The sequence below is a fragment of the Strongyloides ratti genome (genome assembly GCF_001040885.1).
Source record: "Strongyloides ratti genome assembly S_ratti_ED321, chromosome : 2".
NCBI lineage: Eukaryota > Metazoa > Nematoda > Chromadorea > Rhabditida > Strongyloididae > Strongyloides > Strongyloides ratti.
In genome coordinates, this window is record NC_037308.1 from 657,627 (window position 1) to 673,785 (window position 16,159).

General features: G+C 20.6%; 5 protein-coding genes across 5 annotated transcripts; 2 read left to right on the plus strand and 3 right to left on the minus strand.

Moving 5' to 3' along the window:
• Window positions 1–3,385: 3,385 nt before the first annotated feature.
• SRAE_2000018000 (Elongator complex protein 2) lies at window positions 3,386–5,761 on the minus strand (the record flags this gene model as incomplete). Its single annotated transcript, XM_024650977.1, has 2 exons — window positions 3,386–5,596; window positions 5,639–5,761. The coding sequence occupies 2 exons, from the start codon at window positions 5,759–5,761 to the stop codon at window positions 3,386–3,388; spliced, it is 2,334 nt and encodes a 777-aa protein (XP_024504700.1).
• Window positions 5,762–6,037: 276 nt separating this feature from the next.
• Window positions 6,038–6,277, minus strand: SRAE_2000018050 (40S ribosomal protein S28; the record flags this gene model as incomplete). The annotated part of the gene is made up of 2 exons (XM_024650978.1): window positions 6,038–6,160; window positions 6,203–6,277. 2 exons carry the CDS (start codon window positions 6,275–6,277, stop codon window positions 6,038–6,040), a joined length of 198 nt encoding a protein of 65 aa, XP_024504701.1.
• A 583-nt stretch (window positions 6,278–6,860) lies between these two features.
• On the minus strand, window positions 6,861–9,289 carry SRAE_2000018100 (Diacylglycerol kinase gamma; the record flags this gene model as incomplete). Its single annotated transcript, XM_024650979.1, has 2 exons — window positions 6,861–7,430; window positions 7,481–9,289. 2 exons carry the CDS (start codon window positions 9,287–9,289, stop codon window positions 6,861–6,863), a joined length of 2,379 nt encoding a protein of 792 aa, XP_024504702.1.
• A 1,561-nt stretch (window positions 9,290–10,850) lies between these two features.
• Window positions 10,851–11,961, plus strand: SRAE_2000018200 (Hypothetical protein; the record flags this gene model as incomplete). Its single annotated transcript, XM_024650980.1, has 2 exons — window positions 10,851–10,897; window positions 10,944–11,961. 2 exons carry the CDS (start codon window positions 10,851–10,853, stop codon window positions 11,959–11,961), a joined length of 1,065 nt encoding a protein of 354 aa, XP_024504703.1.
• A 2,085-nt stretch (window positions 11,962–14,046) lies between these two features.
• SRAE_2000018300 (Innexin family-containing protein) lies at window positions 14,047–15,399 on the plus strand (the record flags this gene model as incomplete). Its single annotated transcript, XM_024650981.1, has 3 exons — window positions 14,047–14,174; window positions 14,235–15,081; window positions 15,148–15,399. The coding sequence occupies 3 exons, from the start codon at window positions 14,047–14,049 to the stop codon at window positions 15,397–15,399; spliced, it is 1,227 nt and encodes a 408-aa protein (XP_024504704.1).
• Between the last annotated feature and the right edge of the window lie 760 nt (window positions 15,400–16,159).

The following is a 16,159-nucleotide window of genomic DNA, read 5'->3' on the forward strand; positions in this document are numbered from 1 at the left end:
CAGAGAAAATTTTAAACTTTTATAAATATTATTATATATATGTATATGTTAAATTTACATTTAAATAAATATCAAATTCAGTAATAACGTATTTTAAAAAGGGTAAAAATCTTTTTATTTATACAATTTTTATACTAAAAGATTGTATTTATGAATTAAAAAACAAAATTTACTACAATAGATTTTTTTTTTTTAAAACATCAAAAATTATTGTGGTAAATTAATTAATAATTTTATTTATATATTTGCCATAACTTATCCAAGTAATAATTTATAATATACTATTTATATTTATTTGAATATATTTGTTATTTGTACAAGAAAAATTTCTTAATAATTATAAAGTTATAAAATTCTAAATCTGTCTAACTAAAAGGGCAGAAAAATTATACAAATTCGTATTATTATTTATTTAAAACTGCTATAGTTAGAATTTAATCTAAAAAAAAATATAAAAAAAAATTTTAGATGTATAAAAAATATTTAATCTGATTAAATTTATTATCAAACTATTATTAACTAGTTATTAAAATGTTTTCAAAATAAACTCATTATTTAAATATAACATTATTAAAAGACAATTTTCAAAAATAAAACTTCCTTGGATATTTTCACCTTAGAATATTATTGAAAGAAAAATAAAAGAATAAAATGGTAAATAAATATTTCACTTAGACATTCTTTTTAAATAACATTTCTTTTCCAAGACTTCATTTTATTTATCTTTTCCTTTATAATATCCAAGAAATTTTCAATATTCAAATGCAAAACTTTTAATTGCAACTTAAAATATAAAAGACAGACAAATTAAATAAAAAAAAGGGAAACTTTTAGTGCACTTCAAAAAGATTTTTGTATAACAAGATCTTATCTTTAAAATTTAGATTCCCAAACTAACGTTTGATATATTTAGAGTTTAGAATATTATACTAAAAACAAAAGTTATCTATAATATATATTATAAAAAAATCTCTTAACAACAAATAACATTTTTAATTTTATATTTATTTTAATAATATATAAAAAAGAAGGTAAAAATAATATATCATTCTGATATAAAATTGAAGGCAAATAAATAGAATCCTTTAAAATTAATTAAAAATTATTTTTTCTTATATATATTGACAAAATTAAAAAAAAACAAAAAAATTTTTTTTTTTATTTTAAATAGAAAAATGCTATAAATTAAGAACGGCTATTAATAAGAAAAAGAAACAAACAAAGAAGGTAAATACTTATATAATATGACTCATTTAGTAAAAAAAAATATTAATTAAAAATATAGCTAGTTAAAAGAAGGATTTGTAATTAAAAATATATTTTATAATTATCATATATTTTTAAATGTCTAAAAATATAAACAAGCACATATATAGTTATAACTAAATTATTAAAAATAATATAATGATAAAAAAAAAAACACAGTCAAGTATAATAACTACATTTTTGAAAATTAAAAAATACTAAATTCATAGAAGATAAAGATATGTGCAATATTATATTATTATAATTTATAAACCACTATATGTAGCCATGTATGATGTATCTAAGGAAAAATATTCTTTAAACATATTTGGTCAGTTTGTAATAAAGAGATACTTGCATGGAGTGCCGTAAATTTTCCATACACACATCTTGTTATTTAATAACTTAACATTAACAACAATTATTAATATGTAAGTAAAAATGATTAGAAAAATAGTAAAAAAAATTAGAAATAAAATGCAAAATGTCTAGAAAAGTATATTTGTAAAATAAAACTATTAATAAATTAAGTTTATAATTAGATAAAATAAAAATAAATATTTTATAGTTAAAAAAAACAGATAAAATTAGTGAATAATATAGCGTCAAAAAAATATTCATATGAAAATGAAAAAAAAAAAATAATGAAACAGGAGAGCATAAATAGAAGTATTTTGTAAACGTTAAGAATATAAAACATTTTTATTGTAATGGAGCTATATTATCAACGCAAGACATTTACCCAATCAATTATCAATTATATATTAAATTTTTTTTTCCAACTGTGTCATATAGTGATATGATAAACATATAAAATTAAAAAAAAAGGTATTTATAGAGGTTTTCTTATTAAATATATGTATATATATTATTAATAAGAAAAAAAAAACTATATATTTAATTAAAAAAAAATACTAGTAATCTTTTTAAATTTAATAAAAGGCAATTCATTCTGGTAGATGGTAATGGTAGTTGATAAAGTGATAAAGAAATTATTTAGTTTTTTTTTCCTTAAAATAAAAAATAATAATGATATTTAATGTGGTAATTTTAATAAAGTTATGATGAATATAAAAATGTTAATAAAAATTTCTAATTTTTTTTTCCTGAAAATATAACAAAGATAATTGATAGTCAATTCTGGTAAATGATAATTAACAAGATGACAAAGAAAATATTAAATTTTTTTAAAGATAAAATAAAAATAATTTATAAAAAAAATATAAATAAAAGTTATTGTTTTTTTTTTTGTATTATTTAAGTAAAAGTTACCTATATGTTATAGATAAATAATTAATTTTACTCAATACAAAATTTTAAATAATTGTTATGTACTTTTGCTAGATACCAAGAAGTAATTCAAAAAAAAAAATATTGCTTTTATTTTGAGAAATAAAAAAATTTTTTATAAAATTTTCGAGTAAAAAATAACACTAATATCATATAAACAATGAAAACATTTTATTCTAAAATATACTCTAATAAATAAAATATATTATCAAAGAAATTTTTGATGAAAAGAAAAGTGCTTCTACTCTCAATTTCAAAAAATATGGTAAAATTTGATAAATTTTTCTTTAGTTACTCTTTGTCATCTTTTACATTTCATATAAATATATATATATATAAATAAGTTTATTTTATACTTGTAAATATTGTACAATTTATAAAAAATGTAATAAATTTTTACATGATATAAATGCGCACTAAATAATAAATGTTTGCATAGGATGATGCTATAAATTTAGTAGTTTCTATGAAAATCTTTTAAGTCAAACAAGTACAAGGAGGTTTTATGCCATAGTAAAGGAAATTAGAAAGAATGACACGTGGAGGAGAAATGACCCGTTGATAAATATATATATAACGCCTACAATTTAGACAGTTTTATAAACTTTTCATTGAAATGACCTATTATAGGCAAAATGAGGGAATCGTTTGTACATAATAATGCTATTATCAATTTATAATTCTTTTTAATTGATAGAAATTAACAGTAAAAAAAAAATTATTTGTAACAAAATAATATATATATCAATAAAATATTTATTATTATTGATATGATTAGTTGATAAAAAGTCAATAAACATGATGATAAAAAAAAAAAACTCAAAATAACATAAATAGATACAAAAAAAAATTATATTGACATTCTTGTTATACGAAGTAAATGATCATCTCCAACTGAAGCAAGAGTAGGTTTGGTAGATTGTATATTTAATGCTGTTTTATTAGATATAGGAAAACGTAAGCGTTTAACTGTTTTTCCGTGTAATTTTTTTGATATAATACATTCTAAATCATTATTAATGAATTTCCATACTTCAACTTTCCCTGATTCTAAACCAATAGCTATGATAGATGAATCTAAAGGACAAATAGCCACAGCCGTTATTGATTCTGAGTGTAAATAGCTTTTGACAAATGTCACTATCTCATTCTCAAACTTCCAAATCAAAAACTTTTTATCTCTTCCAACGGTAACAAAATATTGATCATTTGGAGCCCAATCACAATACCATATAATTCTTGTATGATTATTTTTTGAATTAGCTTCTGGTCTAGCAAGCAATCTCCAGTTTGTGCCATCACTATTCTCTTTTTTAAAAATAGACCAAGTTCGATCTCTGGAACATGTTAATAAATAATTACCAGAGTGAGAAAATTTAATTCCAACAACTGTTAGCTGATGACATGTTAATTCAGCTTTTCTTTTCCATGTTTCTGTATCCCAAATATAGACAGAAGCAAAATTAAGATGAGAAGCTTTACAAGCAGTAGCAATTAATTTTTTGTCAGGTGATGAATCAATGGCAAAAACTTCATAACCATGACCATATAACTTAAATTTTTCTGGCCACAAAGTATTTTGCATCAAGCAATCCTCTGTTGGAAGAGATGTTAAATTTTTTGGATGTGATGAAAAAATAGCCATTTCACTTGACATAGCATCATTTACATTTGATACAGGATTTCTATCATCATCAACATTCATTTCCTCATCAGAAACGTTGGTAGCTTTATTTGATAAACCAAGTGATGGAACAAAAGCTCCATAATCTGTAAGATTAGAATAATTATCAAATAGTTCTACTGGATTTTTATGAAGAATATTTGCTAAAGAATTGGCAAATGTTGTAGGTGCTTTAAAAACTCTAAATATTTTTTCTTCACCACCAGAAATAAAACAATCCGAGGAAAGAACTTTTAGACATGTTCTATTATGTCCATGCATTTGTGGTCTACTTAACTCTCCAATAACAAGATTATTGTAAATGGAAAAAATTCGAGTAGTTTGATCATTAGAACAGGTTATTACAAAATTTCCTCTAGGATCCCAATCAACATCTGTAACTGGTGCAGAATGTCCTGATGGCATAATAACACTATCCCAATCTTCATTTTCATTCATTTTCCAACAATAAAGTCCTCCATAATATGAATTTGCTATTACTTCATCTCCATTATCACCAAATGTAGCTCCATAATATCCAACAGCTTGACCACCAATTTCACCTAGTCGATGTTCTTCTAACCATACACCTCGATCATCTAATGGTTCCCAAATCATAATAAATTTATCTATAGAGCATGTTAAAATTGCTAATTTAGATGGATGCCATTTAACGGAATATATCCATCCTTCATGTCCTGATAATATTGTTTCAACATATACTTTCCATGAATTATTTTGCCCTTCAAATATAATTTCTTTTGTTTTTAAAACATTTTCTTCTTTTACAATATCCATTTTGTCTTTGTCAATTAATTCAAAATTCCATATTCTTACAAATGTATCTTGTGAAGCTGATGCTAAAAGTAATTGGTTTTCAAATATATTAAATGTTAGATCACGAATCCAATCTAAATGTCCATCTAAAAATATTTTATTAACAAAATCTCCACCATTTTTATTTTTTGTCAAAATAGCTATTGTTGAGTTAGATAAACTTAATGCTAAAATTATTTCATGAAAATATGCCATTGCCCCACACAATGTTATCATTTTTCCATATACAATTTCTTGTTTTTTTATAATTGTCCAGTTATTATAGTGTAATTGTATTGTGTAACAGTAAGTTTTTCCTTGATGAGAAGAAAATAATATATATAATATTTCATTTTCAATGAAACCATAAACAAATGTGACAGCATATCCTTTGGTTTCTTTAAAACATTCCATCTCTTTTAAATAAATTGATTTGCCTTCATTTTCCAATAAATTGATTTTTACTGTACCATCTTTATCTCCAGATAATAAAATTTTTTTGTTATTATCAACAAATTTCAAACAAGTCAAATCATTATCATGAATATTATAAACATAATTTGATGTATAAAATCCTTCAATCTTATATTATCTTCATCAAATTATTTTAATAATTAAACTTACTTTTTTCTGAAAAAATATTACATTATTAGATGAGGAGTATACTCCAGTTCCATTATTGTCATGATCAAGTACATGAGGCATTTGGCAAACACCTCCTGAAATAAATATATCTTCAAATGCCATTATTCACTAAATATAATTGTAATTAATATTCAAAATATAAAGTTAAAAAAAAAGATATCAAAGAACTAACACTTTTGTATTATTAAAAAACATTTTTAAAGTATAGAATAACAATTTTTATTAACAAAGAGATATTTTAATAAACATATATATTTAAAAAACTCCTGTCATTAAAATAACAATTCATAAACATGTTATTGATAAGCCATAGAAGAAAAATAAACTTAGATTCTCAACAACGTAAAAAAGATTATTTCATTTAATTAATTTTCTTTCTTAACGAAGTCTTCTGGCTTCACGTTCTGCTTCAAGAAGTGTAAGAACATCTCCCTCACGTACTGGTCCTTTAACATTACGAATAATTGAACGAGCAGGATCGTCAAGGAATTCAACACGAACCTATTAAAAAATCATATATTATAAATTATTTAATTAACTTACTTGTGTACATTGTCCTTGTGATCCAGTACGTCCGAGAACTTTTGTAACTTTAGCAAGTTTAATAGATTTGTCCATGACTTAAAGATAAACCTAGAATTTTATTTATATTATTATAATTTTTAAACAGATAATTAATTAATGAAAATTGATTTTAATAAAAATATTAAGTATTTTTTATAAATAAATATATAGAAAGAAATAATAAATTTAAAATAATTTTTTTTTATAAAAAATAAATAAAAATTAGGTAAAAAATAATCTTTAGAAGGAAAAAAAGGTAAAGAAAAATTAAAAAATTCTTCTAGGGATAACATTTTTGAGAAAACAATCGTTTTAAGAGTTCACTTCGATTAAATAAAACAGTTTGGAGAAATACTTACTTTTTATATTATTAAATTAACTTTTCTCTTAACTTTGTATGTCTAGTAATATAATATATAAATATATTTTCGACATTAAATAATTGGACTTAATAACAAAAAATTAATTACAATTAACTTTAGGACCAAACTAGTTTATTTGTTTATAATAATATTATTAAATATAAATCATTGTATGATATATTATTTTTTTTGTTAAATTTAAGGAAATTACTTGAAAAAATATGTTTAAAAATAATTTTTTTTTCTACCATATTGTATAGAAAACCTTTTAATAGTTAAGCTTTCATAAACATTGGAACTTTATTATGATGAGAAATTATTATATCACAGGGTTCTTGAAGCCATGGTTCACCATCGACTTGCATTGGAAATGTTTTTCTTGTAGTAATGTGAATTTTTTTAACCTGTGCCAATGACAATGGTTCTTTTACTCCAGATCTAAGAGTTATTAAATGAAACATATTTTTAAATCCAATTATTTCAATTAAACCATCATCAATACATTTAGGTGTAAACATTTGATCAGTTTTTATATTATGAAAATGTTTTTTAAAAAAATTCCCAACTCTAACACAAATTGATTTTTTATTACTATGAGACATATTTGTACCACCATGTATAAATGGTGTATTTAAAACACATATACCTTCTATACCGATTCCTTTTATATTTAAAGGATCATCATCACAATTAACATCTATTTCATGTGAAAATTCATTCCAAGAATTTGAAAACATTTCTACAGCACCAAGTTCTATATAGTGTAATTTGTTTTTCGTTCTATTTGAAAATAATTCAGGATTTGTTTGGCGTTTTTTATGAAATTTATGGCATATTTGTGCATCCTATGATAAAATATTTTTTATAATTAAAAAAAAAAATTATTAAAACATACAATACCAATACTAAAATAATTATTAAATATTGTTGCTGGAGGCTTTTTTTCAAATTCATTTTCGTCATTTTTTATTATATTATAAATATTTAATCTCCAACGATCAAGATAAACAATTTTACTTTTTTCCATTTTTCTTAATAATTTTAATGGTTTAACTTTAATAACACCACCACCCCATTTTAAACTTCTAGATAAATCATTTCCTGTTCCAATTGGTAAAATCATCATTGGAGGTCTTAAATCATTTTCAAAATTACATTTATCTAATGTTTCTTGAACCCATGTAATAGTACCATCACCACCACCAACAAGAATTCTAAAATTTTTAATAAATCTAAAATTATTGATAGCTTCTTGTGGTGTAATTTCATCTAATGAGTAAACTTGTCTAGGATGTAATAATTGTAAAAATTGTTTAAATATCTCATTGCCTTCATTACCACCACTTTTAGGATTAATCAATACAAGTACAGGTTTTCTATTAATATCTTTTGCTATAATATCTACTTTACCAGTATTAATATTTTTTTCACACCAATCTCTAGGAAGAATAAAATTTTTATAATAACCATATGTACATTTTTTAGAATTTTTTATACAATTTTGATGAAATGTTTCATGACACCAACGACAACGTTTACCTTGAAATGGTTTGACCATTAAAAAACAATTATTACATTTTTGTTTTTGAGCTATTTCTAACCAATGATGTATTGTAATATCTTCTTTAATTGTTACATAATCAGTTATACAATTATTTGGAGCTTCATTTAAACATGATTGATGACAAAAAAAAGAACAAAATTTACATATAAAACCTTTTTTTTTACTTAAAACAGAAGTTCTATTACGACAAACACCACAATACAATTTTGTTGAAATACTTGTAAAAGACCAATGGTGATTAGTACCATTGATAGATTGTTGATTTTCTTCTAGTAGAGCTTTAATAACATCATTATTTTTAATAATATTAATAGCATCTTGAATAATTATACTTCCATTTTTATCATACACCATCTCCTTATTTAATGTAAGTAAAATATTTTGTATAGAATCATTAAGTTTATTTTCTCCTTCTATATAAGCAATTAATTGATTTAGAAACAAGTTAATATCAACCTTGCTGATAATTCCATCATTACTACAATCAAAATATGAGAAAATGAATAAAAGCTTCTCTTCATATGAAAATTTTGATATGAGATCAACATTTTTGAGTATAGGATAAATATTATTTTTTGATATGTTACATGTCTTCAAATGTTCATTAATTATTTTTTTCATACGAAGAATATTACTATTGTTATTTCTATCTTTTTTATATTGACTATCATTACAGATATATTTAACATATTTAGTTGTTATGTCTTTCATTAAATCAACATTACTATTATGATTGTTATTTTCAATTGATTGGATTGAATTAATTTTTTTAAATATTTCTTTAGATGATGATATTTGAGATGATGTTGTTGGATCATTATTAGAATTTTTAATTAATGAAATATTTTCTCTTGTATTGGTTATATAATCATTACTTAATACTATCTTTGATATCTGATGTTTTTTTTGCTTATCATTAATTGATGATTCTTTACTTCTTTTATTTAATTCTATTGATGTTGTATCATTATCTTTAAATTGACCATTTACAATACATTCCTTTGTTACTGAATCATTTGGTATTGATATTAGATCTGAAAATGTATAAATTCCAGTATCATTCTCATTAATAGAAGTATCATTAGAGATTGTCTTTCCCTGAATATTCGAGGTTTTTTTTGATGATGTTCGTCGTTTCATAAAATAGGAATATTAAAAGGGAAACTATAAATGTCTATTATAAGAAGGCGTATTAATTATATGTACATTTTAGAAAGTTGCATCTTGTCTGCTATCACCAAATATTGATCTTTTTTTCTTTTCAAATTTTCCAATAATGTGGGTCGACCTTTTTCATAATAGATATATATATATATAATTTGATATACCAAACGAAATCTTTGTACTTTGATCAGAAAAAGATGATTATATATATATAAATATTATCAACACTTAATGATGATTATATAATAAAGGATAGTATTTGATGAAGTGTAAAATGATCATGTGAAACATCAATATGAATGTAATTTTTATATAAAAAATAATTAGAAAGAAACAAAATGTGGTAATTATTTCATTTTATTGTTTGATGACAATGTTAAGTGTTTGAAAATAATTGATAAAGTAAAAACAATTAATTGTAATGTGACTATTTAGTTATAACAAAGACGTCTTTTAATAACAAAAAAAATATTTTGAGGAAATTAAGTAATTTTGAAATATCAAGCAAATATTTAATTTTAAAGATTTTTATCATTTTAAAACAGGTATCATATATATTTTTTTACTTTTTGTCATTATAAATTATTTAAAAGATAGTTATCATTAAATATATAATTACAAACTTTTTTTATTTTATTAATTTAATAAAATATTTATAAAAATAATAATTTTTAATTATTTAAAAAGTAAATAAAAATATTTATATTTATTAAAGGTTAAAAGATTTTTATTTTTAAATGATATAAAATAATAAATGTTAACAACAATTACCTTGAAATTTTAATATTTTATCTTAAAAAGTTTTCATTTATTATATCAGTAAAACTTTTGTTTGTAGTGGATATTACTGATGACTTTTCTATTTTTTTTTGAACAATTTGTATTTTGTTAAAACGATAAAAAGTAAAAAATATTACCAATATAATGAATGAAACAATCATGACAATATTTAAAATAAAAATATCTTTCAATGAATGATTCTTTATTATCGAAGGATTATTTTTTTTTTCATTTTTAATTGTATGACTATTACTTTCTTTAAAATTATAATTTATTATTGGTATATCATTATTTATTTCATTAACAAAATCTTCAATATAATTAGAAACTTCTATCGTTGTTTGTCCATTTCTAAATATTTATTAGAAAAAAGTAAAACTTTATTCATCATACTTTACCTTTTATCAATAAATTTAATAGTATAAGGTGTTCCATTAAATTTGACGAATATCGTTGAATCATTACTTTCAATATATTCAAGTTTATTTATTTTAATTACTTTATTTGTTATAAAACTTTCTGATGTTATAAAATTATGATTTAACAAACTAATTATAATTAAAATATTCTCAAAAATATTCATATTTGACGGTAAAAAATATTTTAAAAATTATTTACACTATACCTTTTATTTTAAATTTATAGTGAAATTTTAATATTATTGTTATAAAAAAAAAATTTAAATTTATTTTATTTATAACAATTTATTAAAATGCAACATTGTATAGATAAATTTTTTAATTTTTTTAATTAACAAATGACATTAAAAAAAAGAATAAAACTGGAACAAAATATAAATGATCAGTAAGTTAATTGTACTTTTTAATGATAAAAAAATATAAATTTTAAGGATATATAATAATGAAGAGAAAATTATTAATGAGACATATTGTGATGAACCATTTCGTGACAAGTATAATTTTAATAGATTATTGGATAAAAAATTAAATTGTAATTCAGATTTAACTGTATCAAGTGACACTTCAATGGATATATCAACAACTATGAGTTTATCAACATTATCTTTACATAATTCAAAAGAAATTCAAAACCAACTTAATTGTACTGGTTTTAATAAAACATTATCTATTTTTGAGAATAATTTCAATGATACAAAAGATAATCTTCAAAATACCATATCAACAACAAACTCAAGTATGCCAATTAACACAATTCATTATTTAAATCCTAGTTTATTGGAAGAAAAAAATTTTTTAACACTAAATTCAAATGAAAACATAGAAAAATTAGAAAAAAGCAAGTTATTAAATGAAATTAATTTTAATAATAGTTCATTAAAATTAAATGACAGTTTTTCTATATTTAATAATTCTATAAAAAATAGTACAGCTTTAGTTTTTGAAAATATTTATTTTAAACGAGATATAGATAATATATTTTTTATTGAATATACATCAAATTATAAAAACTTAAAACAATTAGAATTAATATGTTTTACTATTACATGGATTCAATCACGAATATATGAAATTATTTTAGTTGTACCAAATTTAAGATATTTACATCAACATACATTAGAAAATAACTATTTACAACATGTTAAATATAAAAAAGGAAAAGGAAAACTTACGAAAACTGTTATAAAATCAAATGATCCAATAGAAGTTATTGAATCAATGGAATTTTTAGATATATCTTTATATAATGATTCACTTTATCAATATTTATTAATTAATCAATTATTAGATATATATTATAAATTTGTCTCTTTATATATATATTATTGTGATTTAAAAATTGAAAAAATTAATATAATTTTTGAAGAAAATAAATTATTATATGAAGAATTTATTAATTGTAATGAAGACAGAATCAATACAATTAAATGTCTTAATAATTATCTTTAAATAATAATAATATTTAAATTATTTTTACTAACATTATCAACTAAAATCACTTAAAAATAAATAATTATTAAAAATTACACTTTTAACAGTACACATATATAGTTAATTTAACTCTTATATTCTTATTTAATTAACCATTATAGAAATAACAATATATATTTATAGATATTTTATTATGATAAGATAAATATACAATGATATAAAAGAAAAAATTAATAATACTACTGGTCCAATAATTAAAGGACAAATAATTCAAGGGCATTTTATTTTGTTTTATTTCAAGTATTATCACTCCGTCAATATATTTATTTTTATCTTTTTAACTTTTACAATAACTTATTTCAATTGACGGTGAGAACTTTTGATTAAAGAATAGATGATTGATTTAATGGTATATAAATTCACTATACCTTTAAGTAATTATATTTATTTAATACACTTTCAAATAAATATAAATTTTTTTTTTATTCTAAAACCATCACGTTATTTATAGTTATTTTATATTTAAGAAAACAAAGTATGTTTTAATTAAGTACACACATTAAATTTAATTTTGAAGGTTAATTTTAATCTATTTTAATAAAATTTTATAAGACAAAAAAAAAACTTTATAAAATAAACATAATAAAAGTTTTTTTTTTTAATGTTTTAAAATTTGTTTCATTATAAAAATAATAAAAAATATATGTTAATAATGTTATTAATTTTATACATAAATATGATTAAGATTAAATTTATTTTTATATAAAATTTTTAAGATAAAATTTTTTAACTTTTAATATCATAATTTATTAAATCATTAAAACATTTATTTACAGAAATTTGAAATATTCAATTAGCCAAGAAATAAAGAACCTTGAAAACAATTTATATCTTTATATTTAATCTTAAAATTGTCCCTTTTATGGAATATGTTTTTTTTTTATCAATACTGTATCTTAAAACACTTTTAACAAAAGAATAATAATTTTCAAATGACATAATAAGGAACTATTTTCCTGATTAGCAACAATTGTACACAGTGGGTATAATTTAGCTACTTTTGATGTGAATTTTTATTATTGCCTTGACTTAATATTTTTTTTATAACAAAATTCTTTACAAAGTTTATTTTTTACAATTATAAAAAAAATTCTTGTAAAAAAGATATTTTTTACAAAAAAAAAACTATTTTTTTTTTAAATTTAAATACACTTGATCAGTGATTTCTTTTTATTTCTTTTTAAATTAAAATCATAATAATTTTTGAACAAATATATATATTTTTTAATGGCAAACTTTTTTAAAATATAATAATTCATAAAACAGTTAATATTTATTAAAGTATAAAAAAAATGTTAACAAGAGAATTGTATTATTAATCTTATTAAAAGAAGATTATAATATACATAATAAGATTAATATCATTTTACTAATCGTTTCAACACCCTCACATAAATTTTAAATTCAAAGTTTTATAAAAAGTTAACAAAACTTCTACATTTTTCTTTTTTAAAGTGTCAAATCTATTATAATAAATAGACTTATTATAATAATATATAATATATGGTAAAAGAAATATATATATATATAAAAATTTAATAAAATAAAAAAAATAATAAATAAATAAATTATATATAAATAAAATTCATCCCCTAAAAATTTCTATCCCCTTTACTCTAATACCAAATTTGGTAGGAAATCGCAATTTTCTAAAATTTTAGGTAGGCGATCGCATCGCAACATCGCAATTTATGTCTTTATCTCTCTTCTTCTTCTTCCATCATTTATATATTATTATACTTTTCTACTACACATTTCATGTGTCATGGTAAAAATAATATATATAATTTATTTTCTTGTATTAAAGTTTAGGTCTTTTAGATCTCTATATAGTATTTTATGATTTTTGTAACAGTAACCCATAAATGCTTAAATATTTAAATGAAAATATTATTTTTTTTTTGGGTATTCATTAATTAAACTTATATCTATACAAATATATTATTGTTTTATATTTAGATTCAATTATTGTATTTAAAAAAAAAAAATTTCAAGTTATAAAAAAGAAGAAAAATTATTAAAAAATAATATAGTAAAAAAAAAATGAATTTTGTTACTAGTTTGCTATCTGCCATTTCTCCATTGTCAGATGGAGATTTTGTTGATAGACTTAATTATTGTTATACAACAACAATATTAATAGTTTGTTCTGTATTTATATCAGGTTGGAGGTAATTAAAATAAAACATTTTTAATCACAACATTAACTTTTTTTTTTTTAATTATTTTAGTTTTGTTGGACAACCAATTCAATGTTGGTTTCCAGCTTATTATAAAGGATGGTGGATGGAATATGCGTTAGATTATTGTTATGTGCAAAATACATATTTTTTGGGATTTACAGATATTAAACCAGATAATCATTGGGATTTTGCAGAACATATCATTCCAATACCAAATAATATTACTGAAAGAGAAGAAAAACAAATTGGTTATTATCAATGGGTACCATTTGTTTTAGCATTACAAGCATTATTATTTTATCTTCCTGTTGTTTTATGGAGATCTATTTATAATTCTGTTGGTTGTAAGGTTAAAGTTATCTGTGAAACATGTTCAATCAAAGGAAATATGGAGAGTGATGAAAGATCAAAAAATATGGATATAGTTGCTAGATTTATTGTTCATGATCAAAGAATACATAGACAATTTAGAAGTTCATTAAGAAATAAAATAGAAGGTAATATTGTATCAACATCATATATTCTTATAAAATTTATATATCTTCTTAATGCTGTCTTTCAATTTGCAATTGTTAAATGGATGCTTGGTACTGATTCAATATTTTGGGGATTCCAAGTTGCAGGAGATCTTTTAATTGGTAAAGAATGGCCAGAAACAGGAAATTTTCCCCGTGTAACTATGTGTGATTTTGCTGTAAGAGTTTTAGGTAATCTTCATAGGCATACAGTACAATGTGTCTTAATGATTAATATGTTTAATGAAAAAATATTTGTTATTCTTTGGTTTTGGTTTGCTTTTTTGGCTGCTGTTACAACAATATCTTTTTTTAATTGGTTATATAAATATTTAAATGAAAGTTCTGATCATGATCTCATTATGTGTTATATGATGAAGGTAAGCATAAGATTATTTATAATTATATATATATTTATCTATAAAATTAATGAAATAATCTTTTAGATTTATCCTACAATTACAAAATCTCCATCAAAAAAGAAATTGTTACGCAAGTTTATTAAAAAGACTCTTAAATCAGATGGTGTATTTCTTTTACGTTTAATATCACTAAATAGCGGTGATCTAGTAACATGCCAATTATTAGACTCTTTATGGAAAGATTTTGTTGATTCAGAACCTTCTGGTGAAAATACACCACTTTTAATTACAAATGGTTTAGACACTCCTGATGCAGAAAAACAAGCCATGCTTTAGAAAACAATTCTTTTTTTTTAATTAAAATTTTGTAACATATATATATATATACATATAATTTTTAGTGAGATATATTATCATATATATATACATATAAATGATTATCATTCTCCATAAATTAATTCAACCTAAAATTTTACTATTCTTTTCAATTATCTATCACTAAACTTTCAATACAATAATGTGTGAAAAATCTCGATTATAAAAAATAAAATTTATAGATATAATTTCAATTTTGAATAATAAAAAAAATTTTTTTATAATATTATACTCATAAATCTTAACTTATTCTTTCATTGTACCATTTTATATTATCAATAGTCTTTTATATTCCTGTTTGTTTATTCATTCATTTTGAAATTTTATGATATATCAATCTATCACCAATAATATTGCCATTTATTCTAATAAAAATCATACTTTAATTGTACGTACCAAAATTATTATATTACCCTTGAAAATAACCATGAATCATAAAGTTTAATGTATATACAGAAGTGTGTATTTATCTTTAAATTTAATTTATTAGTATAAAAATTTTTATAGGTAAAATCCCCATCAACTTTATTCTATATAATCTATTGTATTTTCCTTAATATTACCTTTGAATTAAACTTATTTTTAAAACAAATGTTTTAATATGAAAAATAATAATTACTTATCATTATAAAAAAAAATTATTAATATAAGTAATTTTTTTAATAAAATAAATCTATAATTAGTTTTTTTTTTAACTAATATTTTTTTGATATTTTATTGT